Below are 25,641 nucleotides of genomic sequence, written 5' to 3'. Positions count from 1 at the left end.
CCCCGGAGCCTCCTCTTCTCCGGGCTGAACAGCCCCAGCTCTCTCAGCCTGGCCTCACAGCAGAGCTGCTCCAGCCCTCTCAGCATCTGCGTGGCCTCCTCTGGACCCTCTCCAGCAGCTCCACGTCCTTCTGATGCTGGGGGCTCCAGAACTTCCCAACTCTTCCTTAATTATTTGGGGGAGGTAAAACTGATACTGGGAGCAATTCCTTGTGAATATTTCTGCATTTTTAAAATGAAATTGGAACTTTCTGGCAGTGACTTCTTCATTCTCTGTGTTCTACGCAGCTTAGTCTGTAAAACCTTTCATGCGTGACTCATGTTTCTTTTCAAAGGTACCCAACAGGTTGCCCAGAGAGGCGGTGGGTGCCCCATCTCTGGAAACATTCCAGGCCAGGTTGGCCGGGGCTCTGAGCAACCTGATGTGGTTGGAGATGTCCCTGCTCCTGGCAGGGGGGTTGGGCTGGGTGGGCTTTGAAAGTCCCTTCCCACCAAACCGTTCCATGATTCTGTGACAATGGGCCTGAGCGAGCACGGATCCGTGCTCTTGCCCACGTGTGGACCTGGCAGAGTCACCGATTTAATCCGGTTGAGAGATGGCCTTCTGCACCAACGTTGTGTTACAGAAGTTATGAAGAAATTATGAAGAGCGGTGACAAAATCTTTATTAGCTGTCGGAACTGATACAGAGAGGGTAATAAATTCAGAATCATGGAATGGTTTGGGTTGGAAGGGACCTCAAAGACCACCTCGTTCCGACCCACCCAGCGTTCTCCTCACTTCTGCTGTGCTTTTATCTGTTTTCAACTTCTGCAATTTTCTTTCTGATGAGGTTACAGCGGTTGCTTTTAACTTAACGAGGAGGAGCTGTGTGGAGCGGAGCAGTGCTGGCTCATGAAACTGGGACCAGTTAATGGGACCAGTCTGGTCTCTGGACGAGACTCCTGCTCCAGTGCCAGCAACCTCCGACTGGTGTGACGTTACCACGTGCAGATCCCGAAAATGATTTTCGGAGAGAAAATCCAAAAGTAAACGTGGGAAATCCGTACGGCGAAGAGACGGCGTTCTCTTCCAGCTAGAAGAGGGAAGGAGGTCTTGGGAATCTCCCTGGGACATCCGTTAATTACGCCGGCTTTTAATTATCTGTCGCTGATACGTTACATGACCTTGAGCAAGTCATTTACTCCGTGTGTGTGTGTGTGTGTGTAGCTATCTGTAAAACGCTTGTGAATTATTTAATGTCGACAAATTGCTTTGAGATCCCCAAACGCAATGCGTTCCGGTTGCAGTTCTCGAGTCTGAGAGCGCGGCGGTGTCAGCGCCGGGGGAAAAAAAAAAAAAATCCTTCGCCGGTCTTCACCGTGTCACGGGGAACGGGAGAGAGGTGGCGCAACATCCGGGGTCAACGGTTCTGTTTCTGTCTAACCATGAATGCTTCTTCCACAGGAAGGAAAGGTTGTAGAATATTCGAATATTCTGAATTATTTTTTTTTTCCCCCTTCGGATTTTCATGACGAGGTGAAGGTCGTTGCCTGTAAGCGCTTCTCTTAAGTTAACGAACAGTATCTTGAGATTTTTGTGAAGGGAAGGAAAGAAAAATTTTAAAATAAAAGCTTTCCAAGCGCTTGGAAAGCCTTTGTGGCCTTATGTTTTGTGTTCCCATTTGGTGGCCAGCAGGTCAAGGGAGGGGATTCTGCCCCTCTGCTCCGCTCTGGTGAGACCCCCCTGCAGCGCTGCGTCCAGCTCTGGAGCCCCCAACATCAGAAGGACGTGGAGCTGTTGGAGAGGGTCCAGAGGAGGCCACGCAGATGCTGAGAGGGCTGGAGCAGCTCTGCTGTGAGGCCAGGCTGAGAGAGCTGGGGCTGTTCAGCCTGGAGAAGAGGAGGCTCCGGGGAGAGCTGAGAGCGGCTCCCAGTGCCCAAAGGGGGCTGCAGGGAAGGTGGGGAGAGACTCTTCAGCAGGGCCTGCTGGGACAGGACAAGGGGTGATGGTCTCAAAATAGAGGAAGGTTCAGATTGGATATTAGGAAGAAATTGTTCACCATGAGGGTGGTGGAGCACTGTCCCAGGTTGCCCAGAGAGGCGGTGGATGCCCCATCCCTGGAAACATTCCAGGCCAGGTTGGCCGGGGCTGTGAGCAACCTGATCTGGTTGGAGATGTCCCTGCTCCTTGCAGGGGGGTTGGACTGGGTGGGCTTTGAAGGTCCCTTCCCACTCAAACCATTCTATGATTAACTTAATGCCCGTTTAGAGTATCCTTGGGCACGCGGGCAAAATATTATTAAAAAAAATAAAAATTGATACTTGAGCTCCATTTTTCCACTTTCTCCCAACCTAATTTTCTCGCTCCCGTCGTTTACTCAAAATTTAGCTAATTGTCGGTGGCGTACGAGCCTTCGGAAAGCCTGCGCCGTGTGCATTCCCGTCGCGCGGGGGTTGACCGAAATCCCGTTAATGCAGCCGAAGACGACGATTGACCCGATCCTCAATTACGAGCCGCTCGTTTGTTCCTGGGGCAGATGGGATGCGGTCGATACCTGTCGTCTGTGCTGTAAGTCATAAAGGCAGCGATAAAAGAAAATCTTTAGCTCGTTAGAAATTGACGGATATTCTCTGACCTTAGTTTTCTCTTCCCTGGTTGTCCGTTATCGGTGCTTTACGTAAAACGGATATTTTATCCGCGTCCCGCTTCCGTGGTCTCCAGCCGGGCAAACCGGTTGAAGAGGTGGACCAACCTTTTTACCGTCTTCCAAGGGATCGGAAGCGCTTTATTTCGTTTTGATGTTGTCTTTAACGCGGCGGTCGTGTGTGAAACAATGTTTTAATGGGCGAAAAATCCTCTCTCTACGCCTTCTCTACTGGTGGAAGTCTTCGTATTTCACGAACCTTCTAGAATATTGTTGTTGAAATAACGTTTCAGTGTTACGATGCGTTAGAAATGCTTCTGGTTCCGATTTTTTTTTTTTTCCGAAACGCAGAATTTTTCAGATATTCACCTCAATCCTGAATTGTTCTACCCTGCCGCAGAACGCGGTGGTCTACAAGGCGGTTGGGTTTCATTCAATACTCTTCGTAGAAATTATACGGAGCGTGCTCTACCGGAACTTGGCGATGGGCGCGTCCCTGAGTTCCTTGCCCCACACCTCCAAACTTTGCCCGCCGTCGATCCGCTTTCGCTCCTTTTGAACCGTATCGTGTTTTTTTTTCCTGCGAGGACGAACACGTCTTAACGGCTGCGTCTGCTCCTTCCGGGCTGAGGTGAAGCTCCCGGCGATTTCCCCGGGTCGTTGTCAACCTTGTTGAACTTATTCCATGAGAAAAAGTTCCTTTTTATTTAGAGAAGATCAAGATTTTCAGCTCTTTGCGTACAGCACAGATCATCGCAGCGTTTCAGGAGGGTTTCTACCTTAAATTTTATTTTTTTCATTCGATTTTCTGGACGAAATGACGGAGAATCTTCGTTATTTGTAAGACTTGAGGTGGTATTTTTGTTTCAGCGTACCATCAGCGCACTCAGGGGCGTGCTTAGTAATAGGGACAATAAAAAGAAAAAAATCTCTTAATTTGATGATTTTTTTCGTTTCTGTAGTGCTAGAGCGGAAAGGTTAGCAGTTCTTCAGTTGGCTAGAGGTCACCTTAGAAGACGCAAACATGAGAAGATGCTTTCTGCCCTCTCCTCTCTGGTGGGTTTTCGGGTTTCGTAGCCTTTTCTCCTCCGTCTCCGCTCAGCTCCCAACGGTTTTGGTGTTCAGACGCTTTGGGAACCATGGGCAGCTTGGGAAATTGCAAGACTCCGCGTCTTCTCCTTCTTCACGCCCGTGGGATTGCGATGATGGATCGTTGGAATTTTTGGTGGCTCCGTTCTTTTCCTCTTGGGAACCGTGAACTCCTCCATTCTGCCGTAACGGTATAAGCGGACCTTCTTGCTGAGAACTAAAGCGGCGTGAAAATAATCGAAATCGTTAAATAAGACAAGAAATGCCTTTCTTTAGGTGACCAATGACGTCTTACGTAGAATAACAGCTTCATTTTTCTCTCATTTCTTCAAGGCTTGTCTGAGGGGGAGATACTTTGAGATCATATCTCCTATCAGGCACGGAGTTTAGAATAAGAGGTAGAAAGACAATAATTTTAGGGTTTTATTTATTTTGAAGACGCGTTAGTGGAGGTTTAGGGGTTTTTTCATGCCTCAAAATTTTTCTGAAGAGTTGGGCGTTGTTCCACCATTCGTAGTTTCTTTTTTTTTTCCTTTAACTTCTTGAAATAATGACACAATTCCTGAATTATCGTATATAACAGGGAAAATAATAAATATTATATATATTTAATTTTATATATATTATTCATATCTATAAAAACGTTCACATCGAAATCCCGTTCTCCTCTCGGTTTTAGATCTGGAGGAACTCCGTTGGCCTTGACTTCGGTTGCGTTGCCTCCCCTTAAGGCAGGCCCAACCAAGGCCCCTTCGCTTGACGTAACTTTTATTTTTGAATTCCGCATTTGCGCAAGTTAGCGGTGAGAAGGACAAGGGAGGTTTTTGGTTTCTAGAAATAAGGAGGTCATCCCAGCGCGCGGGTCTAAAACTAGACGTTTCTGCTGGCAAGTGTTCCATTAGGCCCCGAGTCTCTGCCGCCGGCTCGTTACAACCAATCTTTGACTTTTTTTTTTTTTAATAAATGCAGCCTGCTGTGGTCCTTAAAGGGAAAAGCTCGTTTGTTCAAAGCCGCTCTTTGAGACCCGGGCCCACAGCGGCGTTGGGCGGCGTCGCCGAAGTCCCGCGCGGCCTTTCGTGGAGTTGTTTAGGAGACCGCACGGAACATCAACCCTGCAAACGGGAGAGACTTTGGAGCCCGTTCTTCATCTGAGGAACCTTCGGGCAAGCGAAGGTCGGGGCTGTAGCATGATCTTTACAGGAGGAAAGAGATTTAATTTTCAAATTGGCTTTTTTCTTGCGCTGCGGAGAACGGAAGCGGTCTTCCTCTCCCAGATGTGTCGGCACACCGGGTCGGTTACGGCGTTTGGAATCTGGGAGCCTTTGATGTCGCTTATTGATGGGCTCCGCCCGCCGGGGAACGATCTCGGTGCCTGAGCGCCCACGTTGTTGCGCCAGGTGCACAAAAAATTGTGTTTACTGCAGTTCGGAGAACTTGCAACTTTTATTCAAAACTGCTTACCTGCAGAATGGCCGTTATCTTGTATTTCCTTTGAGTTATACCCTTGGCGTTGGTCTCTTCTCCCAAATAACTTGCGATAGGGCGAGAGGAAATGACCTCAAGTTGCGCCAGGGGAGGTTTCGGTTGGATATCAGGATGAAAGAGTGGTCAGGCGCTGGAACGGGCTGCCCAGGGCAGTGGTGGGGTCACCATCCCTGGAGGGGTTCAAAGAACGTGCAGACGTGGCACCGCAGGACACGGTTTAGTGGGCGTGGTGGTGTTGGGTTGATGGTTGGACTTGATGATCTTGGAGGTCTCTTCCAACCGTAAAGATTCTGTGATTCTATGAAGACGGGGCATTGGAAGAGTGCTAGAAGGACCCGGGGCCGATGTTTTTTTAAGTGTAGGTAACGTAGTTCAAAAAAACCCCAAAACAATTGCTAAAATCAAGGAAATGCTGACGTAAAAATTTTGCAGACTGACTTTGGTCGGCTTAGTTTTAAGCACTCTGCCGAATTTTTCAATAAAATAATCTGATTTTCTCCAAAGTCGTTCTACCTCGTTGCGCACACAACTTTGGGGAGCACCCCAAGCTTCATGGGGAGCGGACGGTTGAAGAGGTGACGATCTCTAGGCCTCCACCTCGATTTATTACCAAAGTTGGAAACTTAATGACCGGTAAGGCAAAAAAGAGTTTTGTAGTTTAGGTGGCGAAATACAAACAGATTTTTTCTGTACATCTGCCGTAGCGTTCCTACCGGACACGGGTTGGGTCGCTTCCACCACGCGTTCGTATTTTCCAACCGTTTTCCTCGTTTTCTGCATCCCCAATGAGATTTTTTTTGGGTCTGATGTGCAAAGAAACCCCGCGTTAGTGTTGATTCATACCGAACTGGACAAGAAAAAGGAGGAGGATGCTTTACCGTTTCGGTGACATCTTGGACCTCATCTCTGAATTTTTGAAGGTCGGCTGGTAGCGCCTCTTCGTGTCCACCTCCTACGAGTTTAGAAAGGTTTGTGGGTTGTGAAGGTGTTGTAGAACTAGAGGAAACCCCACCGGCGAGGCAGGGTCCTCCTGGAAGGGAGGGAAGACTGCGAAGAAACGGAATTTGGTCATGGAATGGAAGAGCGCGCCGTAATCCTTGCAAACCCAAGGCTTGGGTTAGGGATGGGAGGACAAGCTCGGATCTACCGTTTCTTGGCTTCTGTGCGATTCACCTTAGGATCTTCACCGTCTTTTTAATTTGGAGAGTTTTTAGTTGTTGCGGCTTTATAAATATCATAATCGGCCATCGGGAAGCTGTTCTGGCTTCCTGGCGACTGTGGATATTCAAAACCGGAGACTGTCATTCCCCTACGAAAACTGCCACAACGTAGGTGGGCCGCTGAGTTTCCGCCTGTGTTTCTCAGTACGATGCGGGTTCGTTAGAAATCCAACGTTATTAGCAGTTTTCTTCGAATTGCTAATTGCCATCGTCCTGATATTGCAATAACGAGGAAATGAAATGAGCGTATCGTATAGCGTACTGAAAAAAAGTGTGAACGCGTTATAGTAACGCAAGGCAACAAGATAATTGCTGGCTTCATAAGAATTAATTTTCAGCAATGGTCTTCAACGTTTTTCTTCTTCCAGTCGCTAGGGAGAGACTTGGTGGTTATTGGTTATCTCCTTCTCTTCTAGAAACCCAATGAGAAGTTCTTCTTGGTTATGTGAAAACGTCTCTACTCAAAATACTTCGGATTTTGTGTCGTTTGTCGGTGGTTTCTCTTGTACCCATGTATGCCCTGTCCGTACGTTGACTTGTAGACCTCGTTAGGATGCAGTTGGAGTCTCATCCTTTGAGTGGACTGGTTGGAGAGGGTGCAGAGGCGGCCACGCAGATGCTGAGAGGGCTGGAGCAGCTCTGCTGTGAGGCCAGGCTGAGAGAGCTGGGGCTGTTCAGCCTGGAGAAGAGGAGGCTCCGGGGAGAGCTGAGAGCGGCTCCCAGTGCCCAAAGGGGGCTGCAGGAAAGGTGGGGAGAGACTCTTCAGCAGGGCCTGGTGTGACAGGACGAGGGGTGATGGTTTCAAAATAGAGGGAGGTGGATTCAGACTGGACATGAGGAAGAAATTTTTTACACTGAGGGTGGTGGGACACTGGCCCAGGTTGCCCAGAGAGGCGGTGGGTGCCCCATCCCTGGAAACATTCCAGGCCAGGTTGGCCGGGGCTCTGAGCAACCTGATCTGGTTGGAGATGTCCCTGCTCCTTGCAGGGGGGTTGGACTGGGTGGGCTTTGAAGGTCCTTTCCAACCCAAACCATTCCGTGATTCTGTGATTTTATTCCCCCTACAGTCACTTAGTGAGAATTATATATATATTTTTTGCTACGCGTAAATCTTTCACATCTTCTAAACTGACTTTTTAATTCTTTAATTTAGTAAAAAAAAAAGTCAACATCAGCTGTTTCAGTGTATTTTCCAGAACAACTGCTTTCCCTAGTATTTAATTATTAATCAGCTCGGGGTTCAAGAGAATAATTTGAATTGCAGATATGCATCCTATTTATATCCAATGTTTTTAAAATTTGTTGAAATGATTTACTCGCTAACCCTTAATTTGTATCACTCAAAGCTATTTTCTTTTTTTTTTTCCCCCTTGTCTTTTTTGCAGTCCCGCCGTGGTTTTTAATTCGCCCTTCAAATCTTTACGCCTACGAGAGGATGGATGTCGAGTTTGAATGCGCCGTGTCCGGTAAACCTGTGCCTACGGTGGAGTGGATCAAGAACGGAGAAGTGGTCATTCCCAGCGACTATTTTCAGATCGTGGTAATTATCCGGCTTTTTTCTTATTAGAATTATTATTTTTTTTTTAAATCACGTTGTGAAATATTCTGGTGTTTGATCCAATCATCAAGATAGGACAAGGGGTGATGGTTTCAAAATAGAGGGAGGTGGATTTAGAGGAGATATTAGGAAAAAATTTTTTACGCTGAGGTTGGTGGAACGCTGGAACAGGTTGCCCAGAGAGGCGGTGGATGCCCCATCCCTGGAAACATTCCAGGCCAGGTTGGCCGGGGCTCTGAGCAACCTGATCTGGTTGGAGATGTCCCTGCTCCTGGCAGGGGGTTGGACTGGGTGGCCTTTGAAGGTCCCTTCCCACCCAACCCATCCTGTGATTCTATATTGGTCTTCCCCAAGGAGATGGAGGACAAATAAGCCACGTTGCCTTGAGACGCTGGGTCAAGTACGTTGACGTTGTCTCCCCGTTTCCGTGCTATCTGAACGTGATCTTTTCGTGGAGAAGTAACAATGTCATGATCGCGTTGGAAACCGTCCCTGCAAACGTCAACCGCTGCGACGATGTCCGTAGGTCAGCTTGTTGAGAGACGTGGCATGACGCAGTGCTTCCTAATTTAGTATCTTGTAATAAATAATATTGATTATGATCGTCTTTTAATTACCTTTCCTACTTAATCTGCCATATACAACAACAAATTGTATCTTTTTTTTTTTTTTTAATACATCGTTGCGTAGTGGAAAGCAGGCAGAAGGTGTCCAAAGAAAAGACAACTCCGTTGTGGCTTTGTGGTGGAGGTGGTGGGAAATATTTTCATTAAATAGCGAACGGGAGGTAGATTTCAGCCAGAGCATGCCCCTCACCTGAGATATTTTACCCAACGTAATTGGTTTCTGCTCGTGCTAACAGAAGATAAAAGTTAAATCTGTTTCGGATGAAGTAGGCGTAGGGTGACCTTTTCTTGAGGATCTCCAGGCCTCGAGCCTGAAGGAGGGTTTGACCTTCAGAACTGTGTTTGTTCAAAGACGCAGGGTTGAAAGTTCTCTTAAACCTTCTCTGCCGAGACAAAATTTAGAGCACGGCTCGAGCGATGGCTGTGATTCGGAGCTTAAGTCTTGAGAAGGGCGTTGGATGTGCAAGGACGGCAATTCAGCCTCGGGCCAGAAGCACATCAAACGAAACGCGGAGACCACAAAGTGTCAAGAGATTCCCGATGAAAGGCCTTGTGGTTGCAGACCTCTAAGGACCAGGCCTATTTGAGCTGGGATTACGTTACCTTGTTTCGTGGAACAGCGGTTTTGGAAAGGTTTTCTAATCCACGTTGACTTTGGATGGGCTTTTTCTAATTAATTCTCTCCGCTCCCTTTCTTTTTCTTTCGCCGTCTCTCTAGGGTGGCAGCAACTTACGGATCCTGGGCTTGGTAAAGTCAGATGAAGGTTTTTATCAGTGCGTAGCCGAAAATGAAGCTGGAAACGCACAGGCCAGCGCGCAGCTAATCATCCCAGAGCCCGGTAAGACGCGAAGGACGTACGGAATTGCGGATGTAATTAATGCTATTAACATAAAAATCCCAAATGAGCAGCTACGATTCTTCACTCCCTTTCATCCAGCTGGTTGGCTGTCGTTAAAAGGATGGCCAGGCTATCAGCTAATTTGAGGGGTTTTTTGTTCACTGGGGCAATTACAAACGTTGGCCTCGTCCTAGAAATGACTCCGGAGACCAACTAAACCTGCGTGAAAAGCCAACGGCAACGTCTTACTGCCTGTTGGAGAACTCTACCCTACTCAAAGAGGTGATCGTGAGCTGTGGAGTGACGTAGTAGAGAATGATATCGTACGTACGTGGTTCTGCGTTAAGCTGTTGGGGAAAGGGAAAGAGAAGAAAAAAAAATAAGAGAAAAACCAGTTTATCGGTGGGATATCCACCACAGCCAGCCGTTGAGATCAGAAGGTTCGCGTCTACGTGCCGGAAGGATGAATATTTTTTTTTTTTTTTGGTGGTTGCTGCTTTGAAATTAATAGGTGGTTGGTTTTACGGCCCGCACTTCGCGGCGGCGGGAATGTTTACGGCTTTATGGGGTTTTAAGTACCGGAAAGATGTCTTCATCTGAAGGTAGATGGTACGTAAAGCATGGGTGAAAGCCTTTCAGAGCTTCTGGGTTGTAAATGATTAATGACCTGCGCTGGGCTGCGGGTTACGCTTGCGACTTCTCGTGGATTATGGCTGTAAACTGAAAAGAAAAGAACGCGCTGAAGCGTTGTTCGCTTTCCAGTTTGCACTGGGAAGAGCAGAATCTCGGTAGCCCACCAGTACTCAGTCAAGGAGCTTCTAGCAGCTTCTGCCAGAAGCTACCACCGCAGCCCCCCCGTCACTAAACGAAACCAGAACACTCCCAAATGAATGGCTGAACGTGGATTTTGCGCGTCTTTGAAGCTCACCTCCCTCTTATTCCTTCTCCCTCGTGGTTCAGCGTCTCCTTTGGAAGCCTCGTCTCTTTCTTTTCTCTCCACGGCCTGAAAGCAACTCCAGTAGCAACTGGGGGATTGTCAGAGACCTCTCGGCCCCTCTCTCCTCCTCCCTTAGGTGCTCATGCCGCAGATACTTCGCAGCCGTGAAGTTACGTGCCTTGGTGGGAGGTCAATGGAGAAGAAATGTAATGTCCGTCGAGTCGCGTAGGCACGGTGGTGTTAGGTTGACGGTTGGACTTGATGATCTTGGAGGTCTTCTCCAACCTTAAAGATTCTGTGATTATTATCCTCCTCCTGCTAGCGTGACCCTTCAGCCTGGGCTCCCTCCTCGCCCGTGCTCCGTGGGGTTAATTAACTGGGGTTGGCGGTTGGGTGTTGGGATCAAGAGGCAGATGGTGACTTGAATTTCCGCTTTCCTGCATGCCTTCCACCCAGATCTTGCCAGAGGAGCGTTTCCCTCTGTGCAGTCACCCGAGGTGAGGTTATCTGCCCTTAGGGACGAACGTGAAAACGAGAAGGCACTTAGAAACTAGATTTCAGAAAAACATCTACGTGAGGTTGAGGAAGGCCAACTGGGATCATCATCCTCCTCAGAAACGCCCTGCTCCACTTCAGATCTCACGGTGGGGAGATGCGCAGTTGTTTTGCCTGTTGGGTTTTTTTTTGGTTTGGTTTTCTTTCTTTTCTTTTCTTTCTTTTCTTTTCTTACTTTTCTTTCTTACTTTTAAGCGAAATCTCACGTTTAGTTCATGAGCTTGGATTGTATTTACGCGCATGGCCATCTGAAGGACCAGGCCGTCTCCTGCCGTAGTGGGGTTTCATTGGGTTCTGGGGTCATCCTAGGGGAAACTGGATGACTCGTTGCTGCTCCCAGTAGTCGTTGCCCGTGAAACGCTGTCAGTAAATTTTCCCCCCTGCGTTGGTTTTATCATCGGATTAAAATTAAAAAAAAAAAGGAGAAAATGAAAGGAAAATGCGAAAGAGCTACGAGACACCGTCGTAAGCCGTCTCGATTTGCCTCTTCTACTTTGATTTCATTGGGCGGTGCTTGGCACGGGCGAGTAGGTGGGATCTGGTCAACGATGACCCGACGGAACCCGCGCCTTGCCGTTGGCGTGTTTTTCTAAGAGCCTGGTGAAATTTTGATATCGTCGGTATCTATCAACCCTTTCTGGAGCCGTTGATGTGGAAGGGGCAGAAACGAGACACGTCGAAGGCTTATCTGAGCTTCCTTTTTCTGAAAGCCAGGATCAACTAAACCTTTTATTAAACTTTTAAGGGCTGCGATGCTAAATTGGAATTCCACAACGGTGGAACGAGAAGTGAAAGCCAAATGGGCTGCGAGCTCACGCAGATGATAGCTTCCGCTTTTAGTCTTACACATGTGGCTGTAGGACGCTCAAAACTCTTTCGGTGCGTGCTGCTTAGGCCGTAAAAAGGCAACGAGCTCCCTGAGAAAGAGAAAATTTCTCTTCTTTTCAACGGAGATGATGACTGGAGAGGCATCGTACTTACGGAGCAGAGCAAAAGAAGCGGCGGTAGATGGTCTGCAAGACGTGCGTTAGTCGATAAATCAAAGTACATTTGTGGATTACGGCACACTTGGGAGGGAAAAAGACGCTTGGGATTGTTTCTTCTCCTTTTTCCTTTCTTTTCCCGTTAACAGCTTTGATGTTAGGAGGAGATTACGCACCGGTTTATGACACGAGCCAGAAACGCAGCTTTAAATGCGTCTTATTTCTTTAAAAACCAAACCGATAAATGAACGAGATTTCAGGTTTCGTCATCTCCACCTCACGCGTTCCGGGTTTTTGAGGCCACTCTGCTGCTTGGCTTCCTCCATTTTCACCCCGTAACTCTGCGATGGCCGCTCTGGACTTCATACGTTCCACGGGAATGCGCGATCGTGTTCAGCAGGTGTCAGGAATAAAGGCTACGAGTCGCTCAACGTTGAGCAGGTCACTCAACGCCCCTTCCAACCTGGCCCTGAACGCTTCCAGGGATGGGCCACCCGCAGCTTCTCTGGGCAACCACTTCCAGCGCCTCACCACCCTCACAGGGAAGAACTTCTTCCTTACATCCGATCTAAATCTCCACTCTTCCAGTTCGAAGCCATCACGCCTTGTCCTGTCGCTCCAGACCCTTGTCAAAAGTCCATCTCCAGCTTTCTTGCAGGCCCCAGTTATGTGCTGGAAGGGTCCTCCAATGTCTCCCCAGCGATTCGGCAAGCAGAGCAATGAAGAAAAAGATTTCTTAAGCAGCATAACTAACCTGTACTTGAAGAAGGCGTTGCCCGTCCATCCACGGATGATCTCCAGATGTTTGAGGACGCCTGAAGATGGATGCGGCAGGGAATCAAGGAAGGGATCTTTGCAAAGGCTTAGACTGGGAAACCTGGTCTGAAATTAAACCCGGTATTGCGAAAATCAAGGTGTTGAGTTTTATTTAAAAGCTTGGTGAAACAGTGGAAGATGAGGAACGCTCTTGATTGGAAATTTTAAAGAGAGGTTTGGGCGGATGTATCTTCGCGCTGATAATCCTGATCCCGCCTTCGCCGAGGAACCTGGGAACGCGCTGTCTTTTCAATCTGCTAATTGGAAATGGCGAATTTCACAGAGCTGCTTTGCGTTGTGTAGGCGGCGACGGAGCAGAAGAAATGAGAGACTGTTTCAAGATCCCGCTCAAAAATAATATTTTGGGAGGGGATTTTTTTTTTTTCCACTCTAACGGTGGTTCTGCTGGGATATGGAAACATAATTATTTTCTGAAGGCTTATTTAGTCACGTGGTGCAAGTTATACTGAAATTAAATAAACGGTGCGAAGTTGTAAGTTGACCGTAGGCTTGCGAGGTAACCTTCCGTGGCGTGCGACCCCGAGATGACGTGCGGTGTGGCCCAGACGTGATGATTTCTTCCCAAAGGTTGAGGTGCTTCAGGGGTGGGGAGAGGAATGACCTCCTGAGCCGCGGTGGCGGGCCTTGTTGTGTTGAAACGAGAGATTTGGCGCCGCCTTTTGGTATGCGCAACCGGTAAGCCGCTCGCGTTTATTGCAGCGCAGAAGCAGGAATAATCACGATAATAGTCAGAATAAATTTTGTTGATGTGCTTTTATGGTGGTCCTTGCCATAATGTTATGACACCTTTTTGGGAATTTATGACGGATGTATGCAAAATCAGCGCAATATTTTCCTAGTTTTTAAAAAAATTGGTCTGTAAAAGCCATCCTAAAAACAGCAGAGGTGCTTCGACGCACGGCAAGGGATTATTTTGGAAGATTTTTGGAGTTTCCGTCTTTGCACGTCGTCAAGAACGATTTAGGTGAAGATCTGCTCAGAATGAGAGGGATTAAAAATATCCCTGGCGTGGGGTGTAGGAAGGGATTAGTTGGGTTCTGGAGATCGTGTCTGGTTCTGCTTTCCGTTATCTAGTGAACGTTGCTGGAAGCTTGGGACTGGAGTAGATTCTGGAAAGATGCGGTTGGAGATTGGTTTTTAAACCTGGGAGATGGGTTTCTGCACTAACGCGTTTTCCTCTGAAGGTCAGGACATGAGCTTCTGTCCTGGAGCGACTCTGTTTTCTCCTGGTTGAGTTAAACCCCCAAATTTGGACGGTGAGGGAGAAATTAAGGAAGAGGGAGGCCTTGGTCTGGGAGAACTGGAACAGGTTGCCCAGAGAGGTGGTGGATGCCCCATCCTTGGAAATGTTCAAGGCCAGGTTGGACGAGGCTCTGAGCAACCTGATGTGGTTGGAGATGTCCCTGCTCCTGGCAGGGGGGTTGGGCTGGGTGGGCTTTGAAGGTCCCTTCCCACCCAAACCATTCTATGATTCTATGTGAGAGTGTGATGAGTCCAGATGATGTCTCCTGGTCCGAAGTATAGAATCGTTAGGGTTGGAAGGGACCTTTAAAGGTCACCTAGGCCAAAGTAGGATGTCTCTTCTCTTGCTGGTGGATGTATTTCTATGAAATGTCAGGAATTTTGGGGTGAGGTGTTTCTCAGCCGCGCTGGAGCCATGTTGCTGTGACTGAAAGACCCGAGTAAGGTGAAGAGGATGAGTTAGGAAGGCTCTGTAGTCTACTTGTTGGTAGTCTCACTGAAGAGGCCCACGATGAGTAATCTTACTCAAATTAGCATGTAATTTTTCAGACAGCTCCAACAGGAAAGAGAAGAGTGCAGACCAAAATTAACGGGCCTGTCCAGAGTAGGAAGGGCACGTTTGCAGTTCTTAGAAGTCTGAGATCGGAAGCGGTTGGACGTTGGATGTTCTCTGTCCTGGTGTCTGCTGCGTGGCGTGGAGGACTTCACTGCTTTGGCCTTGGGGTTTGGGTTGTGTCTTTCTTCAGGCACCCCTAACGTACCCTTGGTGAGACGGGCGAACGCGACGGTGCCTGGAGCGGGGAGCTCTGAGGGTTTGGGTGCATGGTCTGTATGACCGTGGAGAGAAGTTCAGATGGGCCCAGGAGCCCCTGGGAGAACCTGAAGCATTTGGGGAGCTCTCATGTCTTCAGCGGTCAACAGCAGATGAGGGCGGGACTGGAAGATTGACATTTTAGAAGCCATTTTTGGAGTCACCTTGGTCATCTGAGGTATCAAGGAGAGGCCTAAGAGCATTTGTGCTTTCTGAGCGATTTACAAACACGTTTGTGCTTTCTTCAAGAAAAAAAAAAAATACAATTAAAGAGTGATCCAAGTGCAAAAAAGGTTCTGGAAAGACGTGATAGAATTTTTCCAGCAAATAACTGAAACCTATCACAGAGAAAGAGCCGTTGTCCGTACTCTTAACGGGAACACAACTATGTATTAAAATAATTTTAGGATAATTAAAAAAAAAAGACAGAGATGGGTAATAATCAGTAAATTCTGTAAATAATTTAAAATCCAGCCTTGCCGTGATTTTTTTTTTTTTTTGGTCTTTGATAAAGGATGTTTATTGATAGATAATAATCAGGGGAAACTGGGATACAATTAGGCTTTAAGTGGCATTAATTAAAATATCACTTACTCTATATTGACTTTACATGGTAATGTCAGACTCGTCACAAGACAGAATGAATAACTGCGCAATTAGTTCCGAGACTTTGAGATCTGTTGGAATCGAATTTGTCAGAATCGCAATTGAAATGACGACGTTATAAATATGGAACGCGATGCGCTTCGTCGTCCTGTGCGAGTTTGGTGCGGGCGACGGAATGTAATTAGCGTAATGACTTCATGTAGGAGCTTTTACGATGAATAATTTATTGGGTTCGTTGGATTTTTTTTTTTTTGTTCTGTTTCTTAAATCTCGAAGGGGAGATTTTGGTTTTCGCAAGTGTTGTGTGAATATCTAGGCTTGCGTACTGGAAAGCTTCTTTTTTTTTTTTTTGTGTAGGAATTTGAGTGCAGAGAAAACACATTTTCATGAACAACTCATCCAAGTGTTGCCCATTCGGGTTTGACCCAACCTCAACATTTTATGTTTCCACGAGAGCAGCGCGACTACGCAGTGAAGTAACGCTGTGGAAAAACCCATAAAAGGTGCTGAATCGTGGAATCATGGAATGGTTTGGGTGGGAAGGGACCTTCAAAGCCCACCCAGCCCAACCCCCCTGCCAGGAGCAGGGACATCTCCAACCACATCAGGTTGCTCAGAGCCCCGGCCAACCTGGCCTGGAACGTTTCCAGGGATGGGGCATCCACCACCTCTCTGGGCAACCTGGGACAGTGCTCCACCACCCTCAGCGTCAAAAATTTCTTCCTAATATCTCATCTAAACCTCTATTTTGAGTCAAATTCTGAAGAAGCCGGAATCCGAGGTGAGGTCAACCAAGTCTTGCGTTTGGGTGGTGGGTATCACCTGGGTCTAGCACTTGTTGCGTCTACGTGCCTGGTCTGCGTGTGCAAGTGGATTGGTTCTTTTTACGTACGGGTTGCCGGAGTAGACTGTGACAGCGTTTTCATTTCTTTCTTTTAAAGATTTAAAATTGATTAAGACTTTTAAAGACATCTTAGGTACGTTAATGCATTCAATTTCAGTAATAAAGAGGGCGTCGGTGGCAGTTGGTCTTGCGAATGTGGGGGAAAAAAAATAAAATAAAATAAAATTGAGGGATGCTGCGGACTGTAGCTCCTGGAAGGACGCCTGCTGTGACTCCACCAGCACTGGTGGAGGAGGATTTACAGCCAGGAGAGGTGGTGGCAGGTGTTTTGGAGAAGCCATGGTTATTCTTGAAATGGACGTGTAGGCTCTGAGGTGGGCCGTAGGCCTAGATCCTTCTACCCTTGTTTTCAGGGAAGTGTCTGTGGCCCCAGTAAGCCGTAACGGGGCTTTACTGGTCTTTGCAGTCTGTGTGGGCCTACGCTGTCTAAGGAAGGAATTGGGGGAAAAATATTAGCTTTGGAGTGGAAAGACTGGTGCCTAAACGTCTAATTTGGCTTTTATTCGTACTTAGGGCCGATGGGTACGGGGTTGAGATACGGAACACGTGCCTGAGATGCAAAAAAAAATCCCTCCGCAGGCTGGAATATATTGATTTTATGAACTCGCAGAGCTCAAAGAAGAAAAGATGGCAGGCTCTGCCATCCGGGCCTGCTCTCCTACGTGCAAAAAGTCCTTTTTTTCAGTGTCGAAAAAAAGAGGGAGGGCCAATCTTCGGCTTTTTGCCGCCTGGAATGAAATCCATTTAATTCACCCCGACTCTCCTCGTTATAGCGTGAAACATAGACTAAATAGTTTAATACGGATTTACGTAACGAGCTCACAAATTGATTTTTTTTTTTGTGGCGGAAGGCCTGTGTGGAGTTTAGGGAGCAGTGGTGATCAAAGCGGTGCTCCGGCCTTCTGACACCTCCGAGCGCGGGTTTGGGTGTGGAGATGATGAATTTTTATTTTTATTTGTGAGGTTTTTTTTTCTTTCTTTTGGCTGTGGTGTGGATTCAGAGCTGTTAGGGCTTTTTTTCTGTTTGCGTGTTTGTTTACGTCTGTGGGATCAGAGGGTAATAAAGAGGGGGAAAAAAATAAAAAAAATAAATCAAGAAAAAAAAAAAGCAGCGTTGTGCAAGCTCCTAAGGGACGAAGCAAGCACATTTCTTCTAGGAATGCAAATATCTTATCTGAGTGACAGAAAAAAAAAAAAAAAAGCAGGTTTTTCATATTCTCCCCCTTCCTCCCCTCCATCTCTTCCTTCTCTCCCGTCCCCCCCCACCACGCACCACTGAGGAATAATTTCCTCCCCCTTGTTTCAAAGTTAATTATTTAACTCGAGTGATTTGCTAATGAAATTTCGGGGAAGTTGAGAAGATGAATCCCGGAGAACGATGCGTCTTTCATCCACCCCTTCCCCCCCCGCCGTCGCACCGGGCCCCGGCTGGCTCGGTGGCCTCGGTGAAGATGTAATTGTAATTGGTGTCTGGGTTGGGATGCCGGTGTCAGCCTATCATTTCGGGGGGTTTAGAGCCCTCGCCGGATTTGTAATTATAATGCGCTTTCCTCCCATTGATATTCAGCGGCATTCTCGCCTTGCTCTTCCTTGCCCTGGGAGCGGAAGATTGAGGTGGGGAGGGGTGGCTTGAAAGCAGAGAGGCGTTATTTGTTTGGAAAACACCCCTGATTCTTGGAGAAAGAGCAGGTCAAGGCGAGCAACCATCAAAAGGGGACCGTTTACTGGCCTACGGCACGTACTCCGAAATTGGTCCTGGCCAAAATTCAACGCTCTGGCCCCTCCAGCAGGAAAAAGCAGAGTTTTCCTCGCGAGGGTGGCCGGAACGGCCGTATCCGTGCTGCAAACCGGCGCTGTGCCCCCGTCAGCCTGCTGGGAGGAGGATTTCTTAAGATGGCCTCTTAAAAATGATTATGTAACGGTCCCGTTTTTCTCCAACGCGTCCGCTTTCGATTAGAGTCGCAGGACCCCAACTAGAGATTTGCAGAAGTCAACAACTCGGTACCACGGGAGCGGAGATCGGGATCAATTTCCATAGCTGCTGTAATTTGCCTCGCCACGGCAGCAGTTCATTTTGAGAAGGTCCCAGGGTTTGATTAGGGAGAAGTCATCCCGCTGGCCTCGTCAAGCTGGGGCCAGGACAGGGTTGGCCTGTGTGTGATTTCAGGCTAACGCTTAATTTTTGCGTTTGGAATAATTATCCCTTCATCCTGTTTAATATTTCTTTCTCCTTTCAATGTCATCCCATCATCTTTATTCGCTTGGAAGGATTTCTCTTGCTCGCGGGCCTACTTTCTGCAAATTCTTTAACGTCATTCCCCTGGAATCGCATCTGCGGGCCATCGCGTGGAGCGGATGCCGACGCCGTCTTCTACCTAATGGGATTTGAACCTGTAATCCCCTGAGGGCGTCCTAATCCTGCCGCGGGTTTTTGGGTGGAAGGTGTCTCCAGTTGATTTCGTTTCGTATTCGCGCGGCTCCTGTCTGCAGAAAGAAACATTAGTCAGAGCAAAGGCTGGGTTCAAGGGATTCACACGTTTCTCCACTGAATTTCTTGAAGTCCTGCCGAAGAGTTGTTCCTTGGGCCCTGTTCTCTAGTTTGGTGAGTTACCTACTGATATTGGACAACTTCGATGTGAGGATGAGGGAGTTTTCGCCTCCCAACAGCGCAGGCCTGCTCAACCTACATCAAGGAGCTGAACCGGCGTTGCCAAAGTTCCAAGATTTCGTCTATCTAGCTCTTTAATTAATTAAAAAAAAAAATCTTTAAGGAGAAAAGGGGAGACAAAAGGGTGGCAACTCGAGAAGCTTTTAGATACAAGAAAATCAAGTTTGTTGACATGACAAAAGAAGGAAAATCACAGAATCGTAGAATCTTTAAGGTTGGAAGAGACCTCCAAGGTCATCAAGTCCAACCTAACATCACCACGGCCACTCAACCATGTCCTGAAGTGCCACATCTACACGTTCTTTGGACACCTCCAGTGATGGTGACTCCTACCAGCTGTGTCAGGAAGTTACAGTAGTATTACAAATAATATTTTATAGAGAGAAGCTGTAGAAAAGAATTATTTTCCCGTCTCTCTTCTAGTTCCAGACTAAAAGTATGAGGGCAGTGAGCACCAGCGTGGGCTGCTGCGATATTTCCCCTGCTTGGCCCAGGCCCCTCGCCTGCTCTGGCCACCCCAAAGGCTGCTTCGTTGACCTGGAGCCCCCCGTTGTGTCCCTCCCATTATGAAGGAACTCTTTGCTCCCTAGCAGACCTGAGCAGCTCATGGCTGAAGAACGCTGGATAAACTTCTGTACCGTCAGCTGTTCTGGGCGTTCATGTCCCACGTACGTAGACTTTGGCTTGCCCACGTTGACCTTTAGTGGCCATATTCCTGATTTACCTGAGCTGCCTCGGAGTGAATCCATCTCCTCACAGGACTGGAGCCATGGTTAAGGGCTAGGCCTCAGCCTGCTTCTAAGGAATTCAGACTTTTAAGGGCTAGGCCTCGGTCTGCTTCTAAGGAATTCAGACTTTTAAGGGCTAGGCCTCTGTCTGCTTCTAAGGAATTCAGACTTTTAAGGGCTAGGCCTCGGTCTGCTTCTAAGGAATTCAGACTTTTAAGGGCTAGGCCTCGGTCTGCTTCTAAGGAATTCAGACTTTTAAGGGCTAGGCCTCGGTCTGCTTCTAAGGAATTCAGACTTTTAAGGGCTAGGCCTCGGTCTGCTTCTAAGGAATTCAGACTTTTAAGGGCTAGGCCTCGGTCTGCTTCTAAGGAATTCAGACTTTTAAGGGCTAGGCCTCGGTCTGCTTCTAAGGAATTCAGACTTTTAAGGGCTAGGCCTCGGTCTGCTTCTAAGGAATTCAGACTTTTAAGGGCTAGGCCTCGGTCTGCTTCTAAGGAATTCAGACTTTTAATAGCCTTATATTTATTTTTGTTTTTAAACCAGGATTAAGGGAAGCTTAGACATTCCCTGTTTACCTTTTTGTTTTTCTTCAGGGTTCTTGCTGGAATTTTTTCCCCCATAATTTCTAATTTAGCGTGTTTGGTTTCTGAGCTGTTTGGGAGATACGAACAATTTAATTACAGAAACAGTTGGCAGGATTTTTCCCTGCCAAAACTTAATATCTGTCCTTCAGGTAGCAACAGCTGCTCGCAGTCGTTGTCAGTTAAAACATCTTGAAGTTGAATGAAACAAAATTTTGCTAATCCGGTGGTGTAGCAGGACGGAGAGGAATTTTGAAGCACCTGTCACAGCTGTTAACCCTGGGAAGAAACAAGAACTGGGTGATCAGGTGAGGATGGGTGTCTTTTTGTAATAATTACAAGAACTAAGACAAATAACGACATGGTTTGCGCGGGTGGGGCGCGGAAATCCTGACCCCGCATCGCCTGTGCTGGGCGATGTGGAAGATGTCCCTGCTTCTTGCAGGGGGGTTGAAACTGGAGGATCTTGAAGGTCCTTTCCAACCCAAACCATTCCGTGATTCTGTGATCTCCCCTGGACACCAGATGTGTGCCATAGTTGCCGTGGGAATGAAGTCCGGTCTCCAGGTCCGAGCCGTTCGCTGAAGGGGCCAGAGAGACGCTGGAGAAGAACTTTTCCGCCGTGAAGAACATCATTTGCTCTCCAAACCCCACTGCAGAAACAGGATTCGGGGCAGAGTACCACAGCACCCCGGCCTTTCTGGTGGTGAGGTTGATGAAATATGTCCATGTCTTAATGATCTTTCAGGAGGTTATGGCATCTCCATTGCTAAATGTCATGTGACAGACATCAGATTATTATTGTTAGAATCCAGCGTGTTGTATTTTATTGGTATTTTTGTGAGATTGTATTATTGGGCTAGCTCTGTGACATTTGTAGAATCACAGGATGGTTTTGGTGGGAAGGGACCTTCAAAGCCCACCCAGCCCAACCCCCCTGCGAGGAGCAGGGACATCTCCAACCACATCAGGTTGCTCAGAGCCCCGGCCAACCTGGCCTGGAATGTTTCCAGGGATGGGGCATCCACCACCTCTCTGGGCAACCTGGGCCGGTGCTCCACCAACCTGTTCCAGTGTTCTACCAACCTGTTCCAGTGTTCTACAGCCTTGATTGTGGATTCCCAGTTCAGGGTATTACCCGGCCTACCCGTCCCATCCATGTTCTAATTTCTGCAACCCTCCGGCGCGAAACCAACTGGGACCGCGCCGCGTTGTGTCTTCTCGCCTTCCTCTTTTTCCCTCAGCGAAGCCTTCCCCGGCTTCGGCAAACCTTCCCCCTCCAGCCATCGCTTCGTTGCCTTATTTGCCCAGCCGTCAGCCAACCGAAAGCGCCGCATTTGCTCCGTTTACGCGTAGCGTCCCCGTTGCTTTTCGAGATCCCTCTGCGCGCCGCCGCGTCCCCGGCAGCTCGTTGTACTCGGGCTGGAGGCCTCTTGAGCTTTCCAGCGTAGAACTTCTCTGCTCCGTCACCCGATACGATGAAAATATATTTAGCATTCGGGGATTTAGAGCTTGACCTTCTGTAATTATTGCCACCTATTTAATTTCTCCTTTCACCCGTGGCCGAGCCTGGTACAGCTGCTGCGGCACACGTGTATACAGCGCGAGCTGATTGGCATTCATGCTTGAGCGTCTTTATTTTATTTTTTATTTTCTCCTTGGATGCTGGGAGCAGCCCGGGTAGCTCGGCGACTAAAGAGCTTCATCTATTAGGCGTGACAGATTTGTATTCAGCGGTAAACGCCTGACCTTGCTCAAACTCCCTCATCCATTCCCATCATCCCCTCCCAGATGAAAGATCCTGCTTAACTCCTGCTTCCTGTCTGTCGCCTTGGAAACGGGGCCGAAGCGATGCAGCCGGAGAGAATAACTAAGAAGGAAATAGCTGTGGTGTAAGGAGGAACGCGCGTCGCGTTGGAAGGCGCTTGCCTGAAAAGGAGGAGGGCTTTGAAGGCAATCAGACCTGAGGAACATAGTCGTGATACCTGATGGTGGACCGGACTGGTCAATGGGCCCTCCTGGTGTGGGAGAATACGTTGGAGCTTTACGTTTCCGCGTGGGTAGAGCGCGTGAGCAGTGAAACTTTCATTAACGTGTGCGTTAACGACGGTCTGTGAGGTCTACAGTGGTTGGTGAGAATTTATTGGCTTTCTGTGCTGGTTGGCTCCAGCGTTGAGCCCGGTAACTCAACTGTTGCACTGGATTTCCTGTCCTGAAGAATCTCAGGTACTAGGTGGTACATCTGGGTAGGTTTGGGGGTTTTTTTTTGCTTTATCGCGTGTTCTGTGCTTGCTGACCGGGACTGAGCGTTGGGATGAGGTCAGGAATCCCCAGCGGTTGCTTCCGTGTCGGTCTGGAAGATGTAGATGTAACATACAAACGCATACGTGTACCACAAACGCGCACAATTTCTTCACAAATGGAATCGTTTGGTCCATTTTCTCAGTCAATGACTTTACAGAATGGTTTGGGTTGGAAGGGACCTTCAAAGCCCACCCAGTCCAACCCCCTGCCAGGAGCAGGGACATCTCCAACCACATCAGGTTGCTCAGAGCCCCGGCCAACCTGGCCTTGAATGTTTTGTCCTACCACACCAGGCCCTGCTGAAGAGTCTCTCCCCACCTTTCCTGCAGCCCCCTTTGGGCACCGGGAGCCGCTCTCAGCTCTCCCCGGAGCCTCCTCTTCTCCAGGCTGAACAGCCCCAGCTCTCTCAGCCCGGCCTCACAGCAGAGCTGCTCCAGCCCTCTCAGCATCTGCGTGGCCTCCTCTGGACCTTCTCCAACTGGTCCACATCCTTCTTGTTGGCTTTGAAACAGGTTTCTAAAGCAACACGGGGCCGTTATAGGAAGTAGCACCTCTGTTTTATTATTCCTGCTGCCTTTTTTACGGTCATGTGTGAGAAAGGAAGAGATTCCGAAATTTAACGTGTAGCACGCCCTGAGTTTAAGAGAGGACGGAACGACTGGTACGTAGCGACGGGCGCGAAAATCCTCTAGCAACAGGTTTGATACTGGGGAAAAGCGTTGAACTGGTTTTTTGTCCCGTTAAAAAAAGAAACGAGTGCCGTGCTTATCCCGCGTTGCAACGTTTGCTCTAGATTCTCGTGTTGAAATACGGAACCAAAACCTATCGTGGTCTCACTTTATCATGTTATTTCTGATTTTTAATTCTTTTTTTTTTTTTCCACAAAGAAGTATTGTGAAGTCGTAAAAGTAAGGTGAATGAGAAATATTGCAAAAGTGTAAGGAGAGAAAGGAAAAAGCAGGAAAATACGTTTGTAGACTTAATTGGAAGAGGATGTTCATGATGAAATAGATAACGTATAATCGCGTAGGAAATATTTAAGATGAATATCTGGCTCCACAGAATTAAGAAAGAGGATCAGTTATTAATTAAGACGGATCATTTTCAGCAGGAAAAGAGGAGAAGTATGAGTAGGTTTGGGAGGAAGCGGGTTCTTCCGTAACGTTGACATGGCCGGCTTCGGAAGGGAAGGAGTACGTGCTGGGAAGGAAAGGAAAACAGAAATTGGGTTTTATGGAAAGAAACACCGGTTGGTCTCACGTATCGCTAGCGTGAAAATGCTGAAAGGAGAGGAGGAATAAAAATATCCCCAGTTGACTGGAATGAGTAAACGGACGTAATATTGTGTAAAGCTTTGAGCTCCTCGTATCTTCCGCGTAGGCTTTCTGGAGGGAAGCTGGAGGTGAAGCGATCTCAGCTCTAGTGGGGAGCGGAGATGTTTCAACGCTTATTTTCAGGCTGAACCTTGGGTGAGAAAACCGAAGGTGCCTAGAAGTGAAAGCTGTGAACGTATCTCTTGCTGTGCCGATGCTAAAAAAAAAAGGCAAGTGAGGAGCTTCTGAAATTATTAACCACCGCGGTTCGTGGTAGCAAGAGGGATAGGAGGACGAAAGGCGATCTGACACAGGTAGCAGTTGATAATGAATTAAAAAATAAGAGATATAGTAGCTGCAGAGAGGGCCGTATGGAAAACGACGTCTTGAGAAGTCAACCTGATCTCCTTCCTCGATGCGATTCTGCCCCTGATGGATGGAGAGCGCCACCTAGGCCCTGGGGTGTGGAAGGCGCTCAGCCGGAGCTGCTTGACGTTCTCCTCCGAAGCAGACGCCGTTCGCTCTCAATACAGCGTACGTTCAACGGGTTCAAAATCGTCACCGGGTGGGTACGTCGGTGGTGGCGTTGAGCAGAGGTGGTCGTCGGTCCTGATGCTCTTCGGTGCCCGAGAGCGATTAGCTGAAAATAAATACGAGCTTCTCGTTGCTGGAGTTAAATGGGTTGGAGATGGACACACAGAATGGCTTGGGCGGTTGAGTGAACTAAGCTGATTCAAACAATGGATTTTAATTATAGATAATTAACAATTAATATATATAGGAGGAAGAGAGTGGGCAATACCTTAAGAAGTCTTGTAGAAAGCCATGGCCGTGGTCAAACGATGCGTTCAAACCGGAATCCCCGTGAGCGCTAGGAAGAAGAGGGATGATGCATTAATTTGGGGATGCACGCGGAGGATTAACGAGCGGGAGGAAGGAGTGGCCGTGATGTAGCACCCTCGAGAGAGGGGTCAGGGCTGGGTTGTCGTTCTCCGAGGTGGGGTTGGGTTGACGTTCTCCAAGAACCTTTCAGCTGAAGACAAGTCGTTCCAACACGATACTGGGTGTGGAATCCGTGGTGAGCCCACTGTTACGTTACGGCAGAGACGCAACCTTGACAGCTGCTCATGGGAAATCTAACCTGCGTTTGGAAAGTGAGTTTGGCCCAGCAGAGAGGATCGATGTCTGTCTGGCGGGAGAGAGAACCAGAAAATGTTTTACCGAGTTGCTTTAAGCCAAAATATTTTCAATTAGTGGGCAAAAATGAAATTAAGTTGAAGTGAAATGAATAAAAAGTTGATTTTTTTTTCGGGACAAAAATGAAAATTTTTTTAAAAATCAGATTTGTAGAGATTGCTGGTTTTGTCAGATCTACTTTCGGACATTAAAACTCATTCAGCCAGGGTTTTGGAGAGGAGAGGTGTCACTGGTGGAGGGAAAGGTGGAGGTTTTTTTTCCCCAGAAGCTTTAGTGGGATGGCTGTAAGACAGATCTTGCTCTTCTTGTGTTGCAACAAAATCCATTCTTTGAGTTGAAAGATTAGACAGAGTGCATTCTGGGAGACCAACTGCGTGGAGGAACGCCATTTTGACGTTCAGTGAAGTGCAGCATACTCTCATCTATCCGATTTTTTTTTTTTTTTTTTTTTTTTTTTTTTAATGGGATGCTGAAGATGCCATTATGGAAATCTGAGGAGACAGAGGGAACGGAGTTGTAGCTGGTGCTAACAG

General features: G+C 47.8%; 1 protein-coding gene across 2 annotated transcripts in view; it reads left to right on the top strand.

Annotated features, from left to right (window-relative positions):
• LOC104485672 (netrin receptor DCC-like) overlaps positions 1–25,641 on the top strand; it is a 368,885-nt gene that overhangs the window by 189,568 nt on the left and 153,676 nt on the right. For both annotated transcript variants that reach the window (XM_086769575.1, XM_086769574.1), the window contains exons 6-7: positions 7,805–7,959; positions 9,322–9,442. In XM_086769575.1, the coding sequence (XP_086625701.1) occupies positions 7,805–7,959; positions 9,322–9,442 (276 nt within the window). The remainder of the gene's footprint in view (positions 1–7,804; positions 7,960–9,321; positions 9,443–25,641) is intronic.

The sequence above is a fragment of the Chlamydotis macqueenii genome, chromosome W (genome assembly GCF_036417535.1).
Source record: "Chlamydotis macqueenii isolate bChlMac1 chromosome W, bChlMac1.mat, whole genome shotgun sequence".
NCBI lineage: Eukaryota > Metazoa > Chordata > Aves > Otidiformes > Otididae > Chlamydotis > Chlamydotis macqueenii.
The sequence above is the reverse complement of the archived record's forward strand: the minus strand, read 5'-3'. Positions and strand labels throughout refer to the sequence as shown.